The following is a 22406-nucleotide window of genomic DNA, read 5'->3' on the forward strand; positions in this document are numbered from 1 at the left end:
TTAAAATGCTTATTGTGCCTATTCAACATAGGTAAGGGCACTCCTTCTACAGCTTTGGCCGTATTTGTATATTATTTAAACTAAGCATATTATTGTACGTAGTCCATACACATTTGAACTTAGTTTATTATTATAATATAATTGTTTTTATTACGTCTATATAAAGATATTATGACAATTGTAATATTTTTCATTATATCAGACAAACAATATTAGAATTAATAATGAATTCCAATATCTTTATATCTCAATGTAAATGTTGTCAGTTTTTAAATTATTAATATAATAAAATATAAATTAAATTTTTAAATAATATTATAATCACTTTCAAGCTATTGTATTATTCATTTATTAGCTGCTATTGTAAAATAAATTATTCTATATTCAAATGAAAAACAAGCCCTTACCAGTTCAAGAAAAATCGTCCAAAAATTAATTTATACGCATTGTACTGCAAATAAGTTTAGCATTCAAGTTACGCAATTTCATTATAAGCGAAAATAAATATAATTCATTTGCTTTTTAAAATTTATTTTATTTAATATCCTCGTCCTTATGTTAAAGATCGATAATCGTTACTTTTGAAGGCAATGTATTCACTGATTATGTATGACTATTTATATATTGATATACATTTTTATAATAATTACCAACAGCTTTACCTATAATTATTGTTTATGGGACGGTTAGTTAAATGCCGTGTCTTTTTCTTTCGTATATCACAAATCAATGATGTAAGAAAGAGAAAAATCGGTTTTTAATTGTACCCCCGCTAAACAATGTTTATAAATAATAAGACCGTTAGTTTTCATAATATTTATAGGTTATTGCCCGCTTTAACTGTTGTGCATTTATTTTTTCTTTCGTAAAAAAAATAACCCTAGTTTTTGGCTCAGTTATTATAAAACCATTGTCATGGAAATGTCCATCAATAGAATTAGTTTCAAGCCAAAGAAACAGAACTATTGTATCCACGTTCACGTTTACCGTGAACTCAATTCCATCCGCACAAACTGTCGTTTTTTCTGAAACTTGTATCTGAAATTTAAAAATAAAATTAACTATCAATGCTTTTCGGTACTTAATTCGATATTTTGTTCAATACCTACTTCTATATTAGGCGTTTTCAAACCTTTTGTTTCTTTCAACGGTACAGGGAATATATAATTTTTAGGTGATGACGTAACTCCGTCTGCTTGAAGGATAAACCTTAAGAATATTTCATCTTTTTTGTCTGCGTACCATAAATCTATAGTAAACTGTTTCTCGCTACTTAAAGGCTTGACATTAGCCAAATAAGATTGAGACTTGATTGGATTAAAACTGTCCCATTTAAACATTTCAACTGTGATATTTGCATTGATTATTGGAACGAATCTGTCATTAATCAAATAAACGTCAACATTTTTAGTCAAGGTCAAACGTGGAGAAACTAAAACTGGTGCAAAAAAGGACTTTGCAAAATATTGCATCATTTTCCACTTTCCGCCGTATTCTGTGAAATATTTATAATTAAGATTTTGTAAATCAAGACCATTTAAGCCGTATTTAATGAATCTCACCAATTCCAGACCAAGATGGAGCTTGCCATATATCGTTTAATTGCCAATACAAGGCACCCATCGTGTACCAATCAGCTTGGCTTTGTCTATAAAACTCGGTTTCAGCTTTTATTGACATTGCTTGCGTTATCTGAAAATAGAACATAACAAAATAAGAAAACCAAAATCTTTGAATAGTTGAAATGATAAGTTTGATTATAGTCTTTACCTGACTGTAAAAAACAAATTTTTCGAAATATTTCGGATCATGTGTATTAAGTTTCAAATGTCGAGTCATTTGTGTTTCAATAAAATTGTAACCATTTGGACTATGTTGCCTATGTTTCGAATAGTCACTGTCAATTCTATAATCGCTTGTTTTATTCGTTGCCGTTTTCATTGTTTTAAGAGATGGCAAAGATTGGAATCCGTACTCCGACGCAAACCTCGTTTGCGGATAGATATTTAAGTCCCAATTGTCTGCTAAATAATTGTAATAGTGAGTATCCCCATAGTGTGGATCATAAGGGTTTTTAGCGATGTATCCATCTTCTTCAGACTTTCGGCCATTCGATGGACTGGAAACGAGATACCGTCTTGCTGGGTCGATACTTTCCACTATAGGCTTAATGTTATCTACGTAGAGTCTTATGTACTCCGCCTTGTACTTTTCAAACTGTCCCTTAGTACTGTACCAATTTCCACGCAGAGCAACCTCATTTTCATTATTGCCTGCCCAAACTGCTATTGAAGGATGGTGCTGAAGACGGAGAACATTATGTTGTATTTCAGCTCTCACGTTACTGGAATTAAAGAATAAATTCTCACAAATATTGATTGAGGGGCTAACCAAAACAATTGACCCAAAAAATAACTCACTCTATAAATTCCGGATCAACGGGATACATTGAGCACGCAAATAGAAAGTCTTGCCATATCAAAATTCCCAGTTCATCGCAACGCTGATAAAAGTAATCAGACTCATAAACTCCCCCTCCCCAAACACGAAGCATCGCCATGTGTGTATCGCGAGCAGCAGTCAAGAGATTGTCAACTGAAATGAACAAATACCTAACCATTAAAAGTAAAATATAATTAGAGTGATGTATTATTGATACCTACTTCGGTTTTTATCTGCATCACCGATTTCCGGAAGAACGTTTGACGGTATCCAATTAGATCCTTTCATGAAGAGTGGGCGCCCGTTGACTTTGAAGTAAAATGTTAAACCTTGACCAGCAAGGGTGTCATTTCCTATAAAAGAAATTCACTATAAATGATTGATCTACTTTTAAATACGCAAAGTATAATTGTAAGTACCAACCCAGTATTAACGAAGCATTTTGTTCTACAAGTTCCAAAGTACGGAATCCAATTTTCACATGCTTATGAGAAATTTCTCGGTCATTCTGATCCCCATATGTGGTAAAGAAGATAAGAAGATTATACAGGCGTTGGCTTCCATACCCATTCGGCCACCATTCACGTATCATATTCTACAATACAAAATTTATCATTTAATATCTGAAATTATATAAGACGACAGAGGAGAAAGTTGCATATTTAACTAAGACCTGGCATACAACAAAACTAGAAACATAATAAAATTGAACGACTGCTCTTCAGGAGCATCTTAGTGGCCTGAGGCAAAAGTAATGCACAAGAGCGGTGTCGCAGGAGTCTTGCATGCGCTGCGTGTTAAAACTGCATTTGCACGCTCTGCGCTATGCTTCGTTTGATGTTTGCCGGCCTTAAGGGTTTTATTTTAGTTTGTTATATGATACTATGATAGATGTTAAGTTTTAGATCATCTATCATAGTAATTTTTTGATAGTTCATTTTAAGGACTTATGACGGTATGAAAATATAAAAAGCTATTTTCGTAACGGTGAACATTTTGTTAATCCAGAAATTTGAGAAAGTAAGGCTACACTAGGTACCTTATTTTAAACAATGGATTTAAAAAAAAACTTACTTCGCTTATGTTCATTTTAAGTTCGACATCAAATGTTCCATCACTATTTGTCTGAGTATCTACGTTTTTGCCGATTTTTATCGTTGAATGACCTTCAACAGATAAATAAACGGACAAATACCCGGAAATCTTTCGAATATTTTTGCCCGTTTCTAAGTAAACTTTCACTCTCAAAAACCATATCTCCTCCTTTTTTTCAGTATAAGTAGTAATTGATCTTATTACGGCACCATTGAAAAATTCTAATCGAACATTTCTCCTGAAAGTACACTCAGTACATAATATACCTTAGTACTAAATTTACGGAACATGTTAGATTAGCAGGACCAACAGTTTTATGAGCTCACTTTTCTTTCCAATTACTTCTTGACAGAAAACGCCAAACACTATACAATAGAGCTATCAAAACTTACCAGAGTCCAACAGAAGGAAATGCCGGCCCCCAATCCCAACTGAAGGAGGCTTGCATCTTCCTTATCTGATTTGCGTGACATTCTCCATTGTACACGTCTGGGACACACTCAGGAGCTGCGAAGTGTCGTTTCGAACGATTGTTGGCATATTCGGTTGGTGACTCAAAGTTAAACGTAAGTTTGTTTTCGCCTTCCTTAAAATCCAATTAATTACTTTAGTAAAAATTACATATTATTAAAAAAAATTAAGTCTTAATTATATTCACTTGAAACCCTAGAAACCCTTTAAGTCACTAGATAAATATTGCTCGTTTATCAAATTTACGGTAGCAATAGCAGATAAATACGGTTACTAATTTGACAGAACAGGAGTTTTCCTTTTTAACTCCATACATATGATCGAGATAGAAATATTAACAAATAGTTTATTTAATTATGAACAAAAACAATTTTACTAATCCGACTAAATTCAGAATGCTCATTGGTTGGTAAAATAATTGATGGCCCTAAGTTTACTTAAAAATGTCCAGAATAAAACGAAATAAATGACTGACCTTCAAAAATTCCTTGACATCAAACACGTATCTAATAAACATATTCTTCGTTAAACCAATAGGCTCGCCATTTAATTCTATATAAGCAACTGTATCCACACCTTCTAAAACCAACTTCGCAACAGCGGAGCTTAAAATATTTGTGCTTACTGCAAGTTTGTTAAAAGTTTAAAAACTTATAGTTTTATTAAAATTATTATTTTTTGCAAAGTATTCTTACAATAAAAATGTTATAGATATAGTTAAGTAGAATTGAAGAATATGTGTGTTAGTTTAAAGTTACTAAATTACTTTAAGACAACGAAAGTAATCCTAAATTCATTAGGTACTTAAAATCTTAAATATCGACTTAGTGGTAGGGCTTTGTACTTGCCAGTCGACACATATTCCACTGCCAAATACCTACTTAGTAGTCAGTGTAACTACACGTCCCAGGATGATAACATCTTATAATGGTAGTTAATATTTCTTACATTGCCAATATCTATGGGCGGTGGTAAGCACTTATCATCAGGTGACCCTTTTGCCAGATTGCCTACCAATTTCAATATACAAAACATACATATTGGATGATGCAGAATTAGGATAAATTAACTAAGTAAAAAAAATAAATGTTTATGTGTTCACTCATGTCGAAGTCCAAAACAGATATAAAATCACTCATCACTAAACAGCTCATTAATATATAACATACTTGTATATAAAAGGATGAAAACATAAATATAAAATGTGATATTATCCAATACAACATAAAATGTATTCACCATTAAATTTGCTAGTGTATGTCCACGTATCGTAAGCTACCCAGCGAGTAAGTACGTCGTTATAGCCAGATAGAATGTCACCAATGATACCTGCATTTCGAAGATCGGTATAAACACCTCCCGGGACTGTTCCTGGTATATTTATTGCTGAAAAAAATAAAGATTTTGTTCTTTAAATAGTTAACGTTAAAAACCCAGCGATTAAATTAATTAATTGTGTGTAATAGTTTTCAATTATATAAATAAAAAATATTATTATTATTACTTCGTTTTATTCACTTTAGTAAACTTACACTTGTTTCTGTTTTCGAGCATCCAATTCACATTTTTATTTGACGATTCCAAACTAAGCTTATATAAACAATTTATTTTACTTACATTTAACAAAAAACTACTCATAAATAAAAATATTACTAGAGACTTCATGATTTAATAAAGATAACAAATGTTTGTTATACATCAATGAACGATGAGTTTGGTCTCGTTTTCATTCCAACTCATTCTATCGTACAATGCGCGTTAGGTATGTATGAGTTTATCGATAACTCTGATCACTTCTATGTTTTACATATATGCTGCTACTATTTCTGAATTGTAGAAATTATTTGCATCTTAAAAAAATCGATTTTATTTCACAGAGGTAACTTCTAAATCGTGAGCAAAGGTTTATCCAACACCAAAACGTTCGAGAGCAAATTAAAACTAAAAATTATGATTTCTAAATACAAAATTTCTTGCCTATGCTGGTACAGTTCAGTCCTAAACATTCATTTAGGACTGAACTGTATGAAAATTTTCAAGTCCGCCAATTGAGGAATTCGTTCTATTTTAATATAAAATCAGTAAGCGGACTGGCAAATGGACCACCTGATATGGGTTAAATGGTCAAAAACAAATGGTTAAATGCAACACCAACCTTGGGAAATAAGATGTTTTGTCCCTTGTACCTGTTATTACACTGGCTCACTCGCCCTTTATACCGGAATACAAGAATACTTAGTATTGCTGTTTGGCGGAGGCATATGTGATGAGTGACTATTACCGTACCTAACCTACCTACCAATACCATTAGTTGCAAAATTTAACCTCATCAAACTACCATACACTTCATTTCACTAGCAATAGTGAAATAAATAAGAGCTTGTAAAAATTATACTGTTTTTTTTAATCGTTTGTTTATAGTTAGTAATATATATCGTAATACTACTATTTTTATATATATTAGAATTGACTACAAATAATAAAACTTAATGTGGATGAGGAATCCATTTAAATATTTAATAAATGTTGAGAATAGTCAAATTATTTAGATTAAGATAGTATTAGACAAATGAGCCGAGATGGCCCAGTGGGAAGAACGCGTGAATCTTAACAGGTGATCGTGGGTTCAAACCCGGGCAAGCACAACTGAATTTTAATGTGCTTAATTTGTGATTATGATTCATCTCGTGCTTTACGGTGAAGGAAAACATCGTGAGGAAATCTGCATGTGTCTAATTTCACTGAAATTCTACCACATGGAGATTTTATATATATTTATTCAACCCCCATTGGAGCAGCGTGGCGGAATAAGCTCCAAACCTTCTCCTCAAAAAGAGGAGAGGAGGCCTTTAGCACAGCAGTGGGACAATGACAGGCTGTTACAGTTACGGTAGACAAATACAGAAATTCACGGAGTTTATTATTTAATAATGAACAATGGCATATTGACGAGATATCGATATTATTGTGTAGAAAACCATTGTTTTTGTATTTATTTTCCAGTTATATATATTAAAAAATGGCCAAAAATATTATACAATAAGATACATACCTATAACAATATATTTTTCACTAAAATTAACAATATTTTTAAGCTTGCGGTTTTGCGTTTTAAATACAAATCGCGTTTAAAAAAATTAATTTACGCTTAAATCTAAATATTGTAACTAATTGTAAGACATCGCAATCTTAATAAATCGTACAATAGTAAATATTTAATGTGCTTTGAAAAAAAAGTCTAACAATGAACTTAGGAAACCTTAAATAAAAAAAAATTTAGTCCCAGCAAATGTAAAACATAGAAATTGATGGTTCGTGAAAATAATTTATAATTAAAGAAAACATATATTGACTGTTACACACATAAACATACATATTGTTTTTATTATTATAAAAATATAGAGCAACGAAGTATAATCTATACGATATGCATAACCAAGGAAGTAGAGATCGATCGCAAGGCGTGACTGCATAAGAGAGCGCCATGCCGTTTGCCGTCCCGGCATGCGAGTCGGACTTACCCCTTAAAGCACGATTCAAGTTAAAATATATTCGCAAACATCGATATTCGTCAAAATGATTCCTTCCCTACTGTATGACCAATTATCTCCAGTAACTGATATGTCGTGTGTGTGTATGAATACATGTGTAACACTCGCTCAAACATAGTAGGATTCCTATCTTGAATACTTATATACATCTCACGCACACTACACTCTTTTGTTAGGTTATTAAGCTTGAAATAGTTTAAATTTTTAACTTATCAATGCGTATATTATAAATATTCATACTTTGCTTTATCGAGTAAATTAGTTCAGATAAGGAAAAATTATATTCGAAAGTTTATTATAATATTTTCCTTATACGAATTTTATGAAACTCTTTTTGGAAACTAATTATTAGTAAATTCAGTAAGTTTAATCTCAAATTACAATTTTCATTATGATTTAATAATTGAAGCACAAATATTTTAAAACATTATTCAACGATGTATTTTCATTATTAGGTTTGGCCATAATGTTAATAAACGAAAATATTAAATATTTATTTATATTGTTAAGAGATTGATAATATATTTAGTATGAACACAACTATGTTATTGACAAATTATATCCCGAACACATAACGTGTATAATTTGTTATTAAGAATATTTTATGACAGAAAGAAGTTATCACATTTAACATTCGAATATATTAAGATCGTTGTAAGGACAAAGAATGCAGAAGATGAACTATGGAATACAAAACAACAAAACAAGTCATAATTTTAATTAAGAAGCTTTTTACTATACTTTATATTTTAACAAAGCATTATGACACATTTTAACGAACATAAATATAACTAAGACTAAAAACGTAGTGTCGATAAAGTATCGTTTAAGCCGAAGTCTTACTAAACATCTGATTTGCATAAATCATTAGTATAAAAAGGAAATTATGAGGGCGTAACAAACTTACATTCAGCCAAGACAGACTATAAAAATATTAATTAAATTAATGTATAAATCAGCTCATGCATACATTTAGTTACTGATGATTTTTTGAATGTTTTTTCCTTTATGCGTTCCAAAACCATTCATCCGATTGTGATGACACTTTGGTGAGTTATCGTGCGCGAATTTTCGTGGCCAAAACAAAACAAGAATATTTCTTAGGACAAGACACACATACTCCTTCAATGTAAACGTTTTATATAAATTCTTATTGTAAGTCGGGAAGGGTAGCTAGTCAAAAGAAACAATAAATTACTTGATACTACGGGAATTTGGCCAATTCACTATCCGATCATTTTCGCGTTTTTGTCCATCCCTTTGGAGGATATTCATTGTAAAGTTGTTTAAAGCAGCGCAAACTTAATTGACAAACAAGCACTCGTTTTCGCGGTAATTTTTTTTAAATATAAATTGCGAAATACTATGGTAAAAAATTAAGTAAAAATAAATTTATTAACAAAAGGATTTACAATATCACAAAACATCCAGTGGCCCCGCACTAAGGAAACTTGTCCTGCGGGTACCAAAAACATAGGATGGTGAGGTGTGCATATTTATTTATAAAAACTTCAGATAAAAACAGCAAAAAATTTCAAACAGCATCTAGCAATGACTAGTAAAATAGAATAATAGTAATATATTTCTTGATAGAGGAAATTAAACGATAAATAAAAATCTTCGCAATGCCAACATAAGTAATAATTGCAGAATTTTATAAATAAGGCGTATATTTTGTCCCAAATATAAATATTAACATATAATATAAGCAGACGGGTATTTGTAAAGTTATTGATAAAGCTAGTATATTTATACTTTTTAATTCAGTTTAATGTCAGATCTAAGTCGCAATTATTCTATCAAAATATTTCTGTCATTTGCCCGTTTCAAAACACAACACTGACAAAGAGTGTAATATAATATAACTTGCTAAGGATTAACCAAGATGGACAGAGTAACTTTATACGAAGAATACAGGCTTATTGAAAAAACTGAACTAGAAGTAAATGGAATTTGGAAAGGTTAATTAAAATAATTTCAATATTACATAGAAAACTAATCGTATCTGAGATATTACTTTTACCTTTTACTGGTAGGTGAGACACTAACTTGCTTGCTCACGGGTATGGTGGCTTTTGCGCTATGTAAAACCCAGAGGTCGCGGTTGCAACCAAGCGAATATTGAGTTTTTCAATAGTAAAAATTGTGTTTTGCTATTAATTATGCGTACTTGTAAAGGAATTATTGTCATCACTCAAAATAGAATATTAGTGTGTTTTTTCGTAATGTTCGTAAGGCTTTTATGAATAGTTAGAAAACGTTACAAACGTCGAAATCATGCGTAAACAAGTCAAAACAACAAAATAAAATTTTAGTTAATTAAACGTTAGAGATTGCTTCAGCCTATAGAAACGATAAGTCTACTGGTTGATAGACAAATAAATTATCAAGATCAGTTAAAATAACTTAATTTAATATTACGTAATACATTACAATTATTTTACATTTCAATTATTTTAAAGTTTATAACAATTAATAAAATTCAACAGTACTTTGAGCACATTCATACTGGTGGTAGGGCTTTGTGCAAGCTCGTCTGGGTAGGTACCACCCACTCATCAGATATTCTACCGCAAAACAGCAATACTTGATATTGTTGTGTTCCGGTTTGAAGGGTGAGTGAGCCAGTGTAATTACAGGCACAAGGGACATAAAATCTTAGTTCCCAAGGTTGGTGGCGCATTGGCTATAAGCGATGGTTGACATTTCTTACAATGCCAATGTCTAAGGGCGTTTGGTGACCACTTACCATCAGGTGGCCCATATACTCATCCACCTTCCTATTCTATAAAAAAAAAAAACATTCAATAATATTGTTCAATGTTTCGCAAAATTTTGCTTGCAGTAAATGTATTAAATTTCGACACGGTTCAGTATAGTACATTATCCATTTTTATTTAATAAAATATAAATATATAAATAACGTTATTTTTCACCGTCACCGTACAAGTCATTTCAACGTGAGTTGTTCCTAATTATTATTCGACCACAACTGTTTATAATAATTAATAATATTATATAGTATTGTGCAAAGATACTTCATTAAATGAAATACATAAAGGCCCATGAATAAATCAATTACATTGTTAATTTCTAATTAAGCTATGATTCTATCTTAAATATGAATACTCAAGAGCCTTTTGCAAATGAAGTCTAACATTCTATTTTACACCAAGGCTTTTATATTAATGCATCAAAATATATAATTATAAAAATATTAATCTGCACTCGCCATTAAAGTTCTAAATTATTATCCTTCATTCTATAAATACTTCTATAATTGTGTTTATTTATTACTTTCATTTAATACGAAAACTTCGTTTTAAGACACACACGTCTGTGTGTGTCTTAAATACTTCTGTCAGAAGTTTGTTCTTCTCTTTCTTATCCTTCTAACAGGAGAATGCCTAATAAAGAACTTATGGTTGGAAACTTTTAAGTCTTTGTTAATATTTGAATTTCCAAAAATAGAACTGATTTTAATCATAACCAATATTATAAATGTGAAAGTGAGTTCGTTTATCTGTTTGCTTGTTATGATTTCACGTCTTAACTACTCAACCAACCATCATCAAAATTTTGCATACATGTTGTCAGGGTACAGAAAATCCTTTTTAGAGGATAGGGTACCCTAACACTTGACAACGTGCATAGACTAGTAACTAAAAATGGGAGGTAAACATTCATAGAATTTAATTATTACATTTCCAGCAGCTCATCTATTACTTTTCTTTTTGGCTTTCGTGTTTGGTTCATTTTGCACGTTTTGTTTTCACATGATGATGTATTTGTTTGATGAGAAGTGCGTGCTTTTTCCCAAACTGCTGTCACTCACTTCCTTCCGCCAAAACATCATCTATGAGTTCATTCCGGAAGATAAGGAAGTCACTGATAGTAAGAATTTATTTTATTGTTGTTTATATATTAATAAATTGTTAAAAAGTAAAAATAATATTTAATTATTTAGCTTCAATATTTTTGTGCACTCATTTGGAATTGACCATAGCTTAAATCTTTTTTTTTTTTTCTTTTAGTGTTACCAGTTGATTTCCTAAGCACACAATGGGTGGAAAAGAGTGCTTGTTTACTGCCAACGTACGTCCCTCTTGTTTCTGGCATCTTTGGTCTTGTTTGGACCACAATGTTCTTGATGTGTTCTACCGGTAGTCGAGTTTTAACTGGGTAAGACTGAGAGCAATTGCACACTAACTTTGATCAAGTGTGAGAACTTTACTTAAACTCGTGAATAATTAGTTAAAATTAAATTTTAACTAGTATTTTTATGTAGCTTACAGAGACCATGGCGTGTAATACCACCTGTGTTTTTGTTCTCGTTAACTATGGGTAGTCTCTGTGTGTACACATCGGCTGTTACGCATTACGGGTTACAGGAATTATGTCTTAAGCTTAGTGAGATTACCGGCAGCACGACGTACGTTATTGATATATTTTTTTAGTATGTCTTATGTTTCATTAACTTTCAAATTAAAAAAAAATCTATTACTATAATGGTAATAATTACGTATTTCTATAGACCAAAACTAAGAGAATCTAGTCCAGAAGATAAAATTCAATAACTATCAGACTAACTCATAATTAATAATACTAAATAAGTAATAATAAATGACTAATTAAATTAAAAGTTTATATTTAGATATGATAATTTGAATAAAATATTATTTTAAAGGCATGTGTTTCGAAGTACTTATAAGAATTAATAATTTGTAATATTCATCAATATCTAATCTTAACATTATTTATCATGTATTACACAGGTGTACATATACCATAAATGTGGCTACACTTGCTTATGAGCGTCGAATACGTGGCGTGTACCAAGCAACTCGTCTTACTATTTTATCAGCTTGGTTGCATACTGGATGCTGGGTGTTATCTACTGTTTTAGCGGTAGCAAGAATTCTACTAGCAGTTGACTTCCAATTGATCAAAGTCAGTGTGCAATTGCAAGGAGATATTGATAGAATGCTTGTAAGTCATTACACAAAAAATAAATATTAGTTAAAAAAAATGATGCTCGTCATCATAGTAGCCCAAAATATAATGGTTAACATTGATTTTACAGGAACGCCACGAAAGGCATATTCGTACCGTCTCACCACTAATAATAGAAACAAATCGTTCAGTTAACCCAGTTCATCGCACAGAGACTCTTATTCAAATTCACTTTAAAAAGCAAGAGTTCAAAGCCAATTTCTTGAGAAATAACGAAAGTCAAATAATAAGTTCAAAAGATGACAAAGGTGACCTACTATACTTTGCTACTTTAACCAGGGAACCGTCAGAACCATCATTAGTTCAAACAGAGCGGAATAAATTGAACAAAATAGAGGCTTATAGCGCAGTTGCTGCGGAGCATCGATTTATTGTTAAAATGGTATATTCCTTACTTGACACTATTGGTTTGCCTTTAACTGCTGACACTATCTCTTCCTCTGGTTCAGTGGAATCTATATCTGAAATGACTCTGGAAATAACTCGACAATATGGTCAGCAATGCATTTCGCCCGGATTTAAACCTTCAGGATCTCAACTACAAATAAAAGATAAGGAAGCTGTAGATTTTCAAGAACCCGAAGATATATCATCACAGATAAAACGAGATTTGCAAGCGAAATTTAATAGAAAGTTGAGTGATTTGAAAAAAGATACTGACACTTTGCCGACGAATGCCCTTCTTAATCAGCAATCTACTATGAACATAGTACCTGAACTTAAAAGAAATGTAAAGGAAAAACAGGGCCAAAATGAACCAGGCACTAGTGGAGGACAGAAGAAAAACGAATTAAAATCTAATTTAAAACAAGTTGGTATTCAAACAGATGAAAAATTAAGAGATAAATCCTTAAAAGTACAAATAGATTCTCGTACAAGTGTATTTGACTCAGTAACTTCTACTAGGGTGGACGAACAAACGCCAAAGGAAGATAAGAAAACACAAACCCAAAAAGAAAAAATGGAATAGATTAATCAAAACAATAACAAAAACCAAACATACGTTTCTCTCACTGCCATTACATTTTTTAGTATATTTGAATGTAGTCAAATATTTTTAATGTATTTTGTGTCCTTTTTTTCGTGTATTTGTTGAATTTCAGCTTGACGATTTTTAAAGTAATAAATTGCCATTGGCTTAATGCCTAGTAAAATCTTTTAAGTTAGTCAATAAAGTAAATAGCAAATAAGTAAATTGAATAGAAATACAATTTGTGCCAGTAAGTTGCACGTTGCAATACGAGCATATGTATAATATGGTAAATGGCACGCATGGCTGACAGATAAGTAGATTGTACAACTGGCATCGATTGACCATTGCTGCTCGCATTTATTTCTTCTCTTCATAATAATTTGTTTCCGTAAACATGAGTATATTCATATAATGAAGCAAATTAAAAATGTTTTCTCAGTGTGACTAAGAGCATATGCAACTTTTCTGCATGCCAGCTACTTACCACTTTACTGGCGTTTGTTTTTATTCCGGCTATAAGTTAATTTAAAGCTTAATAACATAATAATGTATAATTATATATATATGTTTTTTGACGGGTGATCAGTAAAACAATACTGTGTCTTCTTCTTTCGAATGTCAATTCAATAATGGCAGAAGGAACGAAATCAGTGTTTAACTGTACAAAATCTAAGCAACGTTTATAAGTATGCCCGTTATTGTTCTCAGTTCTCATCTTGTAACAGTCAGTAAATATTCCAATGCTAGGCTTTTTTCCTAAGGAATGGGACATGTATTATATGGTGATATGTTCCTTTAACGTCAAGCACGAGACGAGTTGTAATTTGCAAATAAGAATTAAGCAATTGAAACCTCAGTGTTTCTTTTTTAATTCGCAGTCTTTGGTTAAGATCAACATAATCCATATCTTGTGTCGAAGCAACGCAATACCGACTGTTAGAATAATAATTTTATAAATGTCCGCACCTGGTCACTTTTAATTGTGCTTAATAACTATTAATTTTATTCATTAGTATATATTTTTTGGAATAATTCGAGAAGTATGGTTTATAGTAACCGGCTGTCAACATCGAATAGGTGCTTATAAAAACGAAATTTTATAAAATTTATCTATTTATTGTATTAAGTAAATTCATGATCTTTTTTCAGAATTTTTCTTGCAGGAATACAATACTGATAGTTATACTCACCCACTTAATTACCTATAACAGTAACAGCCCGTTAATGTCCCACTGCTGGGCTAAGGTCTCCTCTCCCTTTTTTAGGAGAAGGTTTGGAGCTTATTCCACCACGCTGCTCCAATGCGGGTTGGTAGAATACACATGTGGCATAATTTCAATGAAATTAGACACATGCAGGTTTCCTCACGATGTTTTCCTTCACCGTCAAGCACGAGATGTATTATAAACACAAATTAAGCACATGAAAATTCAGTGGTGCTTGACCGGGTTTGAACCCACGATCATCGGATAAAATTCACGCATTCTAACCACTAGGCCATCTCGGCTTTTTTACCTATAGCTTGAGAATAATTGAGCAAGGTAACTTGCGCAAGAAATAACACAAGATATATTTATTTACTTTAATGTCCTAGTCCAAGCAGCGGCCACGGTCAACCTGAATGCGTTTACTCCGACAAGTTGCCAAATAAATTATTGGTCAACACGAACTTGAACTTTCATATGAATGCATTCTCTTTAAATGTAATATTGCTACTATCATGTACTGCTACAGTTCACTTTAAATAAAAGGAATAAAATAATTTACCCAAAACAATAGCTATTCATCATATTAACTCATCTCTGTTCACTTTTACTTAAACAAATTGAAATAAAACAATTTTCTCCTTGTATACTTATATTTTACAATATTTTAAATAACCTTTATTAACCTTAATGACATTAAATAATATCTACTAAGCCCTATTTTAAATAAGACTTAAATGCCCTTCTCTCATAAATGTCTTAACCTTGACTTTCATTCACTTTACTTAAACTAAAAGTAATACGTAACACGTTCATTTGTAACCATACAAATCGTAACGACTGTGTTTCTCCATTATTTTATTGGTAACATTTTGGCGGAATATTTTTAATCTGTTATTATAACATAAACAATTGTACAACTTAAAAGAGGTTTTATATAAATAAGACTAGTCTACCCGTGTAACTTCTTAAGTCGCAGCCACACGCTGCCTTCCGCCGCGCAAGCCAGTGATGAGACCTTGATCTCCGTCGGAACCTGCGTCCGATCATCCAACAACAACTCGTAATTGTGCAAGAGCTTTACTAGGGCTAGTTTCGACTGAATGTATCCTTGACGAAGACCTAGAATATTATTATTCTGTTAGTTTAATCTTATATATATTAACTGAATTTATATACAACTATTGACTGTTTAATAATAATAATAAAAAAATGTAATAAATGATGAACTCATTTCTCTTTTTTGCCCAAAATCGCAATTATTCGTCTGTGACGTACACGGGTCTTTGAAGTTAACGACTCTTGGTAAGTTGAACCGGAACTTACAGGAGAGTAATGACAAGTTTGCGGACATGAAAAGTTAGCTTAAAACATCGCATGAAAACCATTCATCTAAATTAAAATATATTTAAATACATATATTCATTTACTATATAAATTCTACGAAAGACTATTTATATTGAATGTTGGAACGCTGTCTCCGTCCTTTAGATGGGAGGATCATCACATTTGTAAATGTATACTATTTATGTTTCAACAAATGAATAAAAAAAAGAACAACGAAAATTGCGTTTTAGTGTATTATATTACACAATTAAAAAGTGCGCCTGATATTGTTATGTACCTACTCACAAAGTGTAACGAAATGAAATTCTTATATTATGCAATCTCAATAATACTGACTAGCCAGACTGAATCGTAAAAAAATAAGATTTTACCTGTTGATATGATTATTATAAATATTGAGAATAAGCAAATACCACACAATAACGATATTTGCAGTCGATCAGCTAATAAGACATATTCCTCCTTTATTAGGTACATTAATTTGTCTATTTAAATACATTGTAATAATCTATAAAAATACCGGTCCAAGTTGCAACGTGTAAACGGCATTTTATAACAAAAATGATATTAATACTATTAAAAGAATAAATGAAATAAATACGAAATAAAGTTGTAATTTATTTTTATGTCAATTTAAAAATTCTTACTGAGACATATTAATAAAAGATAAACATGAGCACTGTTAACCCCCCTAAAAGTACCTTGAACTATTAGAAATGATAAAAATTATATTATAAAGCCGCATCAAAAACCACCGCGTAACTTATACGAAGTACGCGAATAAACTGACAGCTTTGTTCATTAAACATTACTTGTAAATATTTATCGTGGGGGATTAGTACCTACGGATACAGATCTAGGAACTATTTAACTGTTATTATTTTCTGTTTACTACGCATAATGCCAACGTCATTGGGGTAGATTAATTTGATACTAGACAGGAACATACCACACACTTTGAAAAAGTTATACATTTTTTTTTATAAAATAGGAAGGCGGACGAGCATATGGGCCACCTGATGGTAAGTGGTCACCAACGCCTTTAGATATTGGCATTGTAAGAATTATTAACCAACGCTTACATCACCAATGCGCCACCAACCTTGGGAACGAAGATGTTACGGCCCTTGTGTAATTACACTGGCTCACTCACCCTTCAAACCGGAACACAACAATACCAAGTATTGTTGTTTTGCGGTAGTATATCTGATGAGTGGGTGGTACCTACCCAGACGAGCTTGCACAAAGCTCTACCACCAGTAAATATGTTCATATATGTACATATATATGTTCGATTTAGTAAGTATTTACGCGTTCGCGTATCATTCATCCGATTGAGTTGAAACTCTGTACACGTAAACGTTATTGTTGATGGCACGATACATGCGTGAAGGCTTCTGACACAATAACAAACACAGAATGGATGGTCATGGTATCGAGTAATTATTTTCCAAAAACAAAAAAAAGAGACATTGTTTCATGCCAGCTGTTTGCTTATATACAAAGCATATAAAAAATCGAGATGGTGTAATTTATTGTGTAGGGTCACGATAACTTTTATTTCTAAATAACAGGTCGGCCTTCTGAGGGCGAATTAAACTAGTATACTATTAATATCTTGTCCATTACCTAAACACTTCCTTGGACCTTCACCGAAGGGCATCCAATGGCAGGGATGCATGTTCTTTTTGTTTTCCTGTGAAAACCGCTCTGGTTCAAACCTTTCCGGGTCCGGGAATATATCTGGATCCATTTGGATAGCGTGTATGGGCACAAACACCAATGTACCTTCGTCGATTGTCACCTCGCTATTCGGCAATTTATATTCCTTCGTACATCTTCGGAACAACGCTCGCATTGGTGGATGCATTCGCATTGTTTCTACAACAATACAAGTTGGCAATATTTATAAAGTTTAATATAAAATAATTAATGTCCCCCTTCTAACAGAATTTCAAACTAGTGCTAGTGCCGAAAGCTAGCCAATTATATATATATATATATATATATATATATATATATATATATATATATATATATATATATACCTTCTACGTATATATATATAAGTGTGTATCTCCTAGATCTTATTATTTATGGGAAGTTGACCCGGCACAACCCGACACCGATCAATCTCACACCCAACGGATTTACTTGCGTTTTGAGACTCAGTCGTGCAATCATGGTGTAACACTCATTACTGCTACTAATAATTCATTGTTAGTTATGTAAGCTACACCAAAGTCAACCATTACCTATTCCAATCGAAAAAGGAGTAAAGATAAACAAACCTTAGATTTACGTATTCTATGCGATTATCGAATATATCTGCTATATTATGCACAACCCAATATTCCCAAGGTTGGTGGCGCATTGGTGATGTAAGCGATGGTTAACATTTCTTACATGCCAATGTCTATGGGCGTTGGTGACCACTTACCATCAGTTAGCCCATATGCTCGTCCGCCTTCGTAATCTATAAAAAAAAACAACAAACAGTTCTTGATTAATATATTTACTCCCAAAGTTTCGACAACTTCGCCGACATTTAATTCCCTATTTTTTTCGACAAACACATTTGTCACTTATTTACAAACTAATAAATTATGCATCTACGTCAGTTTCCATTATATGTATATCTGACTTTAAAACATGTAAATGCAACAAGATTATTATGTTATCGAATTAAATGTATGTAACCTTAAGTTTATAGATAGCATAAATATCATGTAGCTATGAATATCAATTATTTTTGTACTTCATTGAAGTTTTCTCATATAAACTTGTTAGCTTAGAACACGCGCGTAAGGCTTTAACACGTTTTGCAAATATCCGTTGTCACTACGTACTCGTATAATAAGTTTCGCAATTCGATTTGCCCGTGACATACATTGGTGCTACTAGTGCGAAATAACATCTAGTAGTGCATATTAAGTATTTACTTATATTAAATTTAATAGAAATAGATATATAGCTTGTTTTTATCTTCGATTACTGCGTTACTTACCGTCGAGTATCATGTTAATGTAAACCATTTCGCTCTGTGCCTCATACGTGCAATCCCCGCCGTATTTAGTGAGCACTCTCCTTATTTCCTCCCTAGCTTTGGCCTGTATGTGTGGGTTCCGCGCTAATTCGTACGCCGCGAACTGTCCGGTGGTGGCGGACGTCTCGTAGCCAGCAAACATGTAGAGCATTGTGTTGGCTGCTACGTCAGTAAGCGTGAAGTAACTTTGTGTTTCGATACCTAAAATATGCGTATATACATCGTTTTATTTTAATTTATATCTTAATCCATTAGACTTGGTCAGCAATTTTGGAAAAATAAAAATATATTGATAATTTAAAAAAATGCAAAATGCTCAATTATACCCGTTTTAAATGATAGTTCAGTACTTTAAAGCAAGTATAAGTTTTAAGCTCCATTTTCTTCTCTACCTTCATTGGAGCAGTGTGGTTAAAAATCTCTAAAAACTTTTTATTTAAAAATGAAATAAGATGGTGCCTTTTTATAGTAGTGGAATATAATAAAGGGCTCTTAATTGTTAACTAAGTATGAAGTGTAAACACTTTATTCTAATACATAATAGAAAATACCTTCGTCATTCATGCTTGAATTTTCTTTTAAATCAATGAGTGTTTGAAGAAAATCATTTCGCTTATAGTTGTGCTTGTATCTATATGCTACCGTCTCTTTCACTAGGTTGTAAAAAAAATTAATTATGTCTGGATTAATACGATTCATCTTGAGCTTGTTAAAAAAGTTAGGCATAAAAAATGCTAAGCATCGAATTATTGTCCTGAAAAATTAACATTAAATACAATAAATTTTTAAGCGATCGTAATAAATAAACAAACACAAGTAAGTAAATATAAGACATAGCTTTGTGATAATGTATCAAATTATTTTCAATATCTCAACCCCTTTCAAATATTAGAATTTTAAGCCGTCAAACAATGTCTGTGTCACGAATTTAGATATATCGGAAATCATTTGCATATTTTTAAGTAAAATATTTTTTCTCCCATTTTAGAATAGTTATTAAACTATTTTTTTAATAAGAATGATTACCACAACTCAGCTTAGTAAAAATTTTAATAAGTAATCGACGAGTGATAAAATAAACAGAAATAATAATACAATAATTATTTACCAGTATAACGAAATTGGATTGAAATACTCATGTCCTCGTAGATAAAATTCTGATTTCGGATTTTGTAAACCATTACATTCCACACCAAAGCCAACGCTTCCGATTATTTCCATTGTATATTTTTCGTAAAATTCCGAAAAATTCATAGCTTCACCTTTCAAATGTTGCTCGTCCGCATAATTTAGAGCTTCTTTAGCGATTTTTTCCACCAAAGGATACATGCCCTTCAGCTTACACGATGAAAAGGCCGGTGACATTTTATATCTTAACGTCTTCCAAGCATTACCATGCAAATTAAATAAATGACCGGCTAATGGATCTCCAGCTCCCCCAGAAAATATTCCATGAGATTGAAAATATTCGTAATCCTTTATGAAAACGTGTTTCGCCAAGTCAGGATCGTTTATGCTGAGCACTGGTTGGTTAAAACAATACATGCCGATATATGGCAAATGCTTGTATTTAAAATAATTATCACAGTAAGGCTGGAAGAATTGTTCTTTCCTTTTAATAACATTTTGTATATTCCCGAAAGGAAATATTGGCTTTGGAGCAAAAACACCCTTTTTTGCCCAATACGAAAACTTATATTGAAACCATAAATAAATTAAACAAATAACTGATAACACAAAAACTAATAGTTCATTTGTTAAAAACTGTATTGTCAAAAACGCCATTTTTCACTTAATTACATTTGTTAATTATTTTGCGAAAATAAAAATCCTATTTTTGAAATAACTTAACAATTACAATGTTTATATATAATATATACTCCTCCATTTATTGATGTTCGTTTTTCTTAAATATTTTTAATTTATTTTTTTACAAAATAAACGCGTGCAATAATCAACGAACGTTTCACAAACTGATGGCCGAAGGTGCCAAGCAAATGCGGTCTGATCGTTCATTACAAAACATAAGAAGGTCAGTCTCAAGCTAGCGTCACTCAATTATGTTAAAATTATTAAAACAAAATATTAGTCCAATATTTATCTAGAGGCAAATTAAAAGCCGGTTCCATTCATAAATCTGAAAACTTACCTTAGACGATGGGAAAGCGTCAATCTTTTAATATTAAATACATTTCATTCGTAACAAACTACTATGGTAGATAAATACTTATAGCCGTACAAAGTACTTTTTTGGTTTGTGTACATCCGATATAGAAACAAAACCCTTTTAAGATCACTCTATTTTCAAGGTCGTATAGCATAAATAAACGAATTCTAATTTTGAAGGCTGATATTTCTTAAATGAGCAGACATCTTTAACTTTTTTTTCTGGCTATTGGCGTTTGCAGCGTCAAAAGGCAAGGTGTTGTTACTAGATTTCGACTTTGCCACCTCTGCTAAGCATGGTAAAAATACATTTTAAAGGTGTAATGGTTTTATTTCCTTTTAACATAATTATTTTCCTATATTATGTAATAAAAGGCTAAAGCTGTTTTATATATAAATACTTTTTATCCTAAGAATTTTAACTATTATTTTTCTTTTACTTTCTCGCAATACGCTTACTTCAGACATCCAATCACAGCGGCAATAACAATAACGTAGATATTGGTAGAAAACCCTATGTCATACCCTAATACTTAATCGTTGATTAAGTGATATATTTTAGTCTCACAGGCAACCTTTAATGAAAGAAGTTGAATGAAGAAAGAAGTAAGAAAGAAATATAAACACATTATTATATTATATATATAATACTGTGTGTGTGTTATGATTTTTTACTAGAATTGTTGAAAACATCAGGATCAGGATGAACAATTTTAGCCCTCTTTGAATTAATATTGCTTACAGAGAATCATTCGCAGATTCAGCAAATTTTTCATCAATTATTTTAGAAGCAATTAATTTTATTTACACACTTTCAATTAAAGACTTAATTGCGTGAAATCTAGTTTATTGTAATAAGCATTATATGAAAAATATTTGTTATCAACATCATCAACGACAACCCATTAAAATATTTTAACTTAAACATTATTTATTATTAAAACTTTCAAAATATTAATATTGCAGTTAAATTAAATTATAATATGAAATTTATAATGTTACAAAAACAAAATAATAATTATGTACATTTATATAAATTGAGAAAAAAGAATGAATATTTTCATAAAGATAATACAATTTTCATCACAAACAAGAAA

The 22406-nt window shown here is 31.5% G+C and overlaps 3 protein-coding genes across 3 annotated transcripts; 1 reads left to right on the plus strand and 2 right to left on the minus strand.

Annotated features, from left to right (window-relative positions):
- Positions 1 to 9: 9 nt before the first annotated feature.
- Positions 10 to 5718, minus strand: LOC126775762 (beta-mannosidase). The gene is made up of 12 exons (XM_050497847.1): positions 5541 to 5718; positions 5248 to 5394; positions 4484 to 4632; positions 3930 to 4123; positions 3517 to 3775; positions 2866 to 3037; positions 2664 to 2795; positions 2421 to 2595; positions 1771 to 2344; positions 1563 to 1692; positions 1110 to 1495; positions 10 to 1038 (listed from the first exon to the last, which is right to left on the minus strand). The coding sequence occupies exons 1-12, from the start codon at positions 5671 to 5673 to the stop codon at positions 802 to 804; spliced, it is 2688 nt and encodes an 895-aa protein (XP_050353804.1). The 5' UTR covers positions 5674 to 5718; the 3' UTR covers positions 10 to 801.
- A 3726-nt stretch (positions 5719 to 9444) lies between these two features.
- Positions 9445 to 13542, plus strand: LOC126776162 (uncharacterized). The gene is made up of 6 exons (XM_050498462.1): positions 9445 to 9520; positions 11271 to 11453; positions 11594 to 11741; positions 11848 to 11991; positions 12335 to 12548; positions 12643 to 13542. Exons 1-6 carry the CDS (start codon positions 9445 to 9447, stop codon positions 13540 to 13542), a joined length of 1665 nt encoding a protein of 554 aa, XP_050354419.1.
- Positions 13543 to 15673: 2131 nt separating this feature from the next.
- LOC126776163 (probable cytochrome P450 6a14) lies at positions 15674 to 20928 on the minus strand. Its single transcript, XM_050498463.1, has 5 exons — positions 20252 to 20928; positions 19695 to 19897; positions 19105 to 19344; positions 17727 to 17978; positions 15674 to 15872 (listed from the first exon to the last, which is right to left on the minus strand). Exons 1-5 carry the CDS (start codon positions 20926 to 20928, stop codon positions 15703 to 15705), a joined length of 1542 nt encoding a protein of 513 aa, XP_050354420.1. The 3' UTR covers positions 15674 to 15702.
- Positions 20929 to 22406: the final 1478 nt, after the last annotated feature.

The sequence above is a fragment of the Nymphalis io genome, chromosome 19 (assembly GCF_905147045.1).
Source record: "Nymphalis io chromosome 19, ilAglIoxx1.1, whole genome shotgun sequence".
NCBI lineage: Eukaryota > Metazoa > Arthropoda > Insecta > Lepidoptera > Nymphalidae > Nymphalis > Nymphalis io.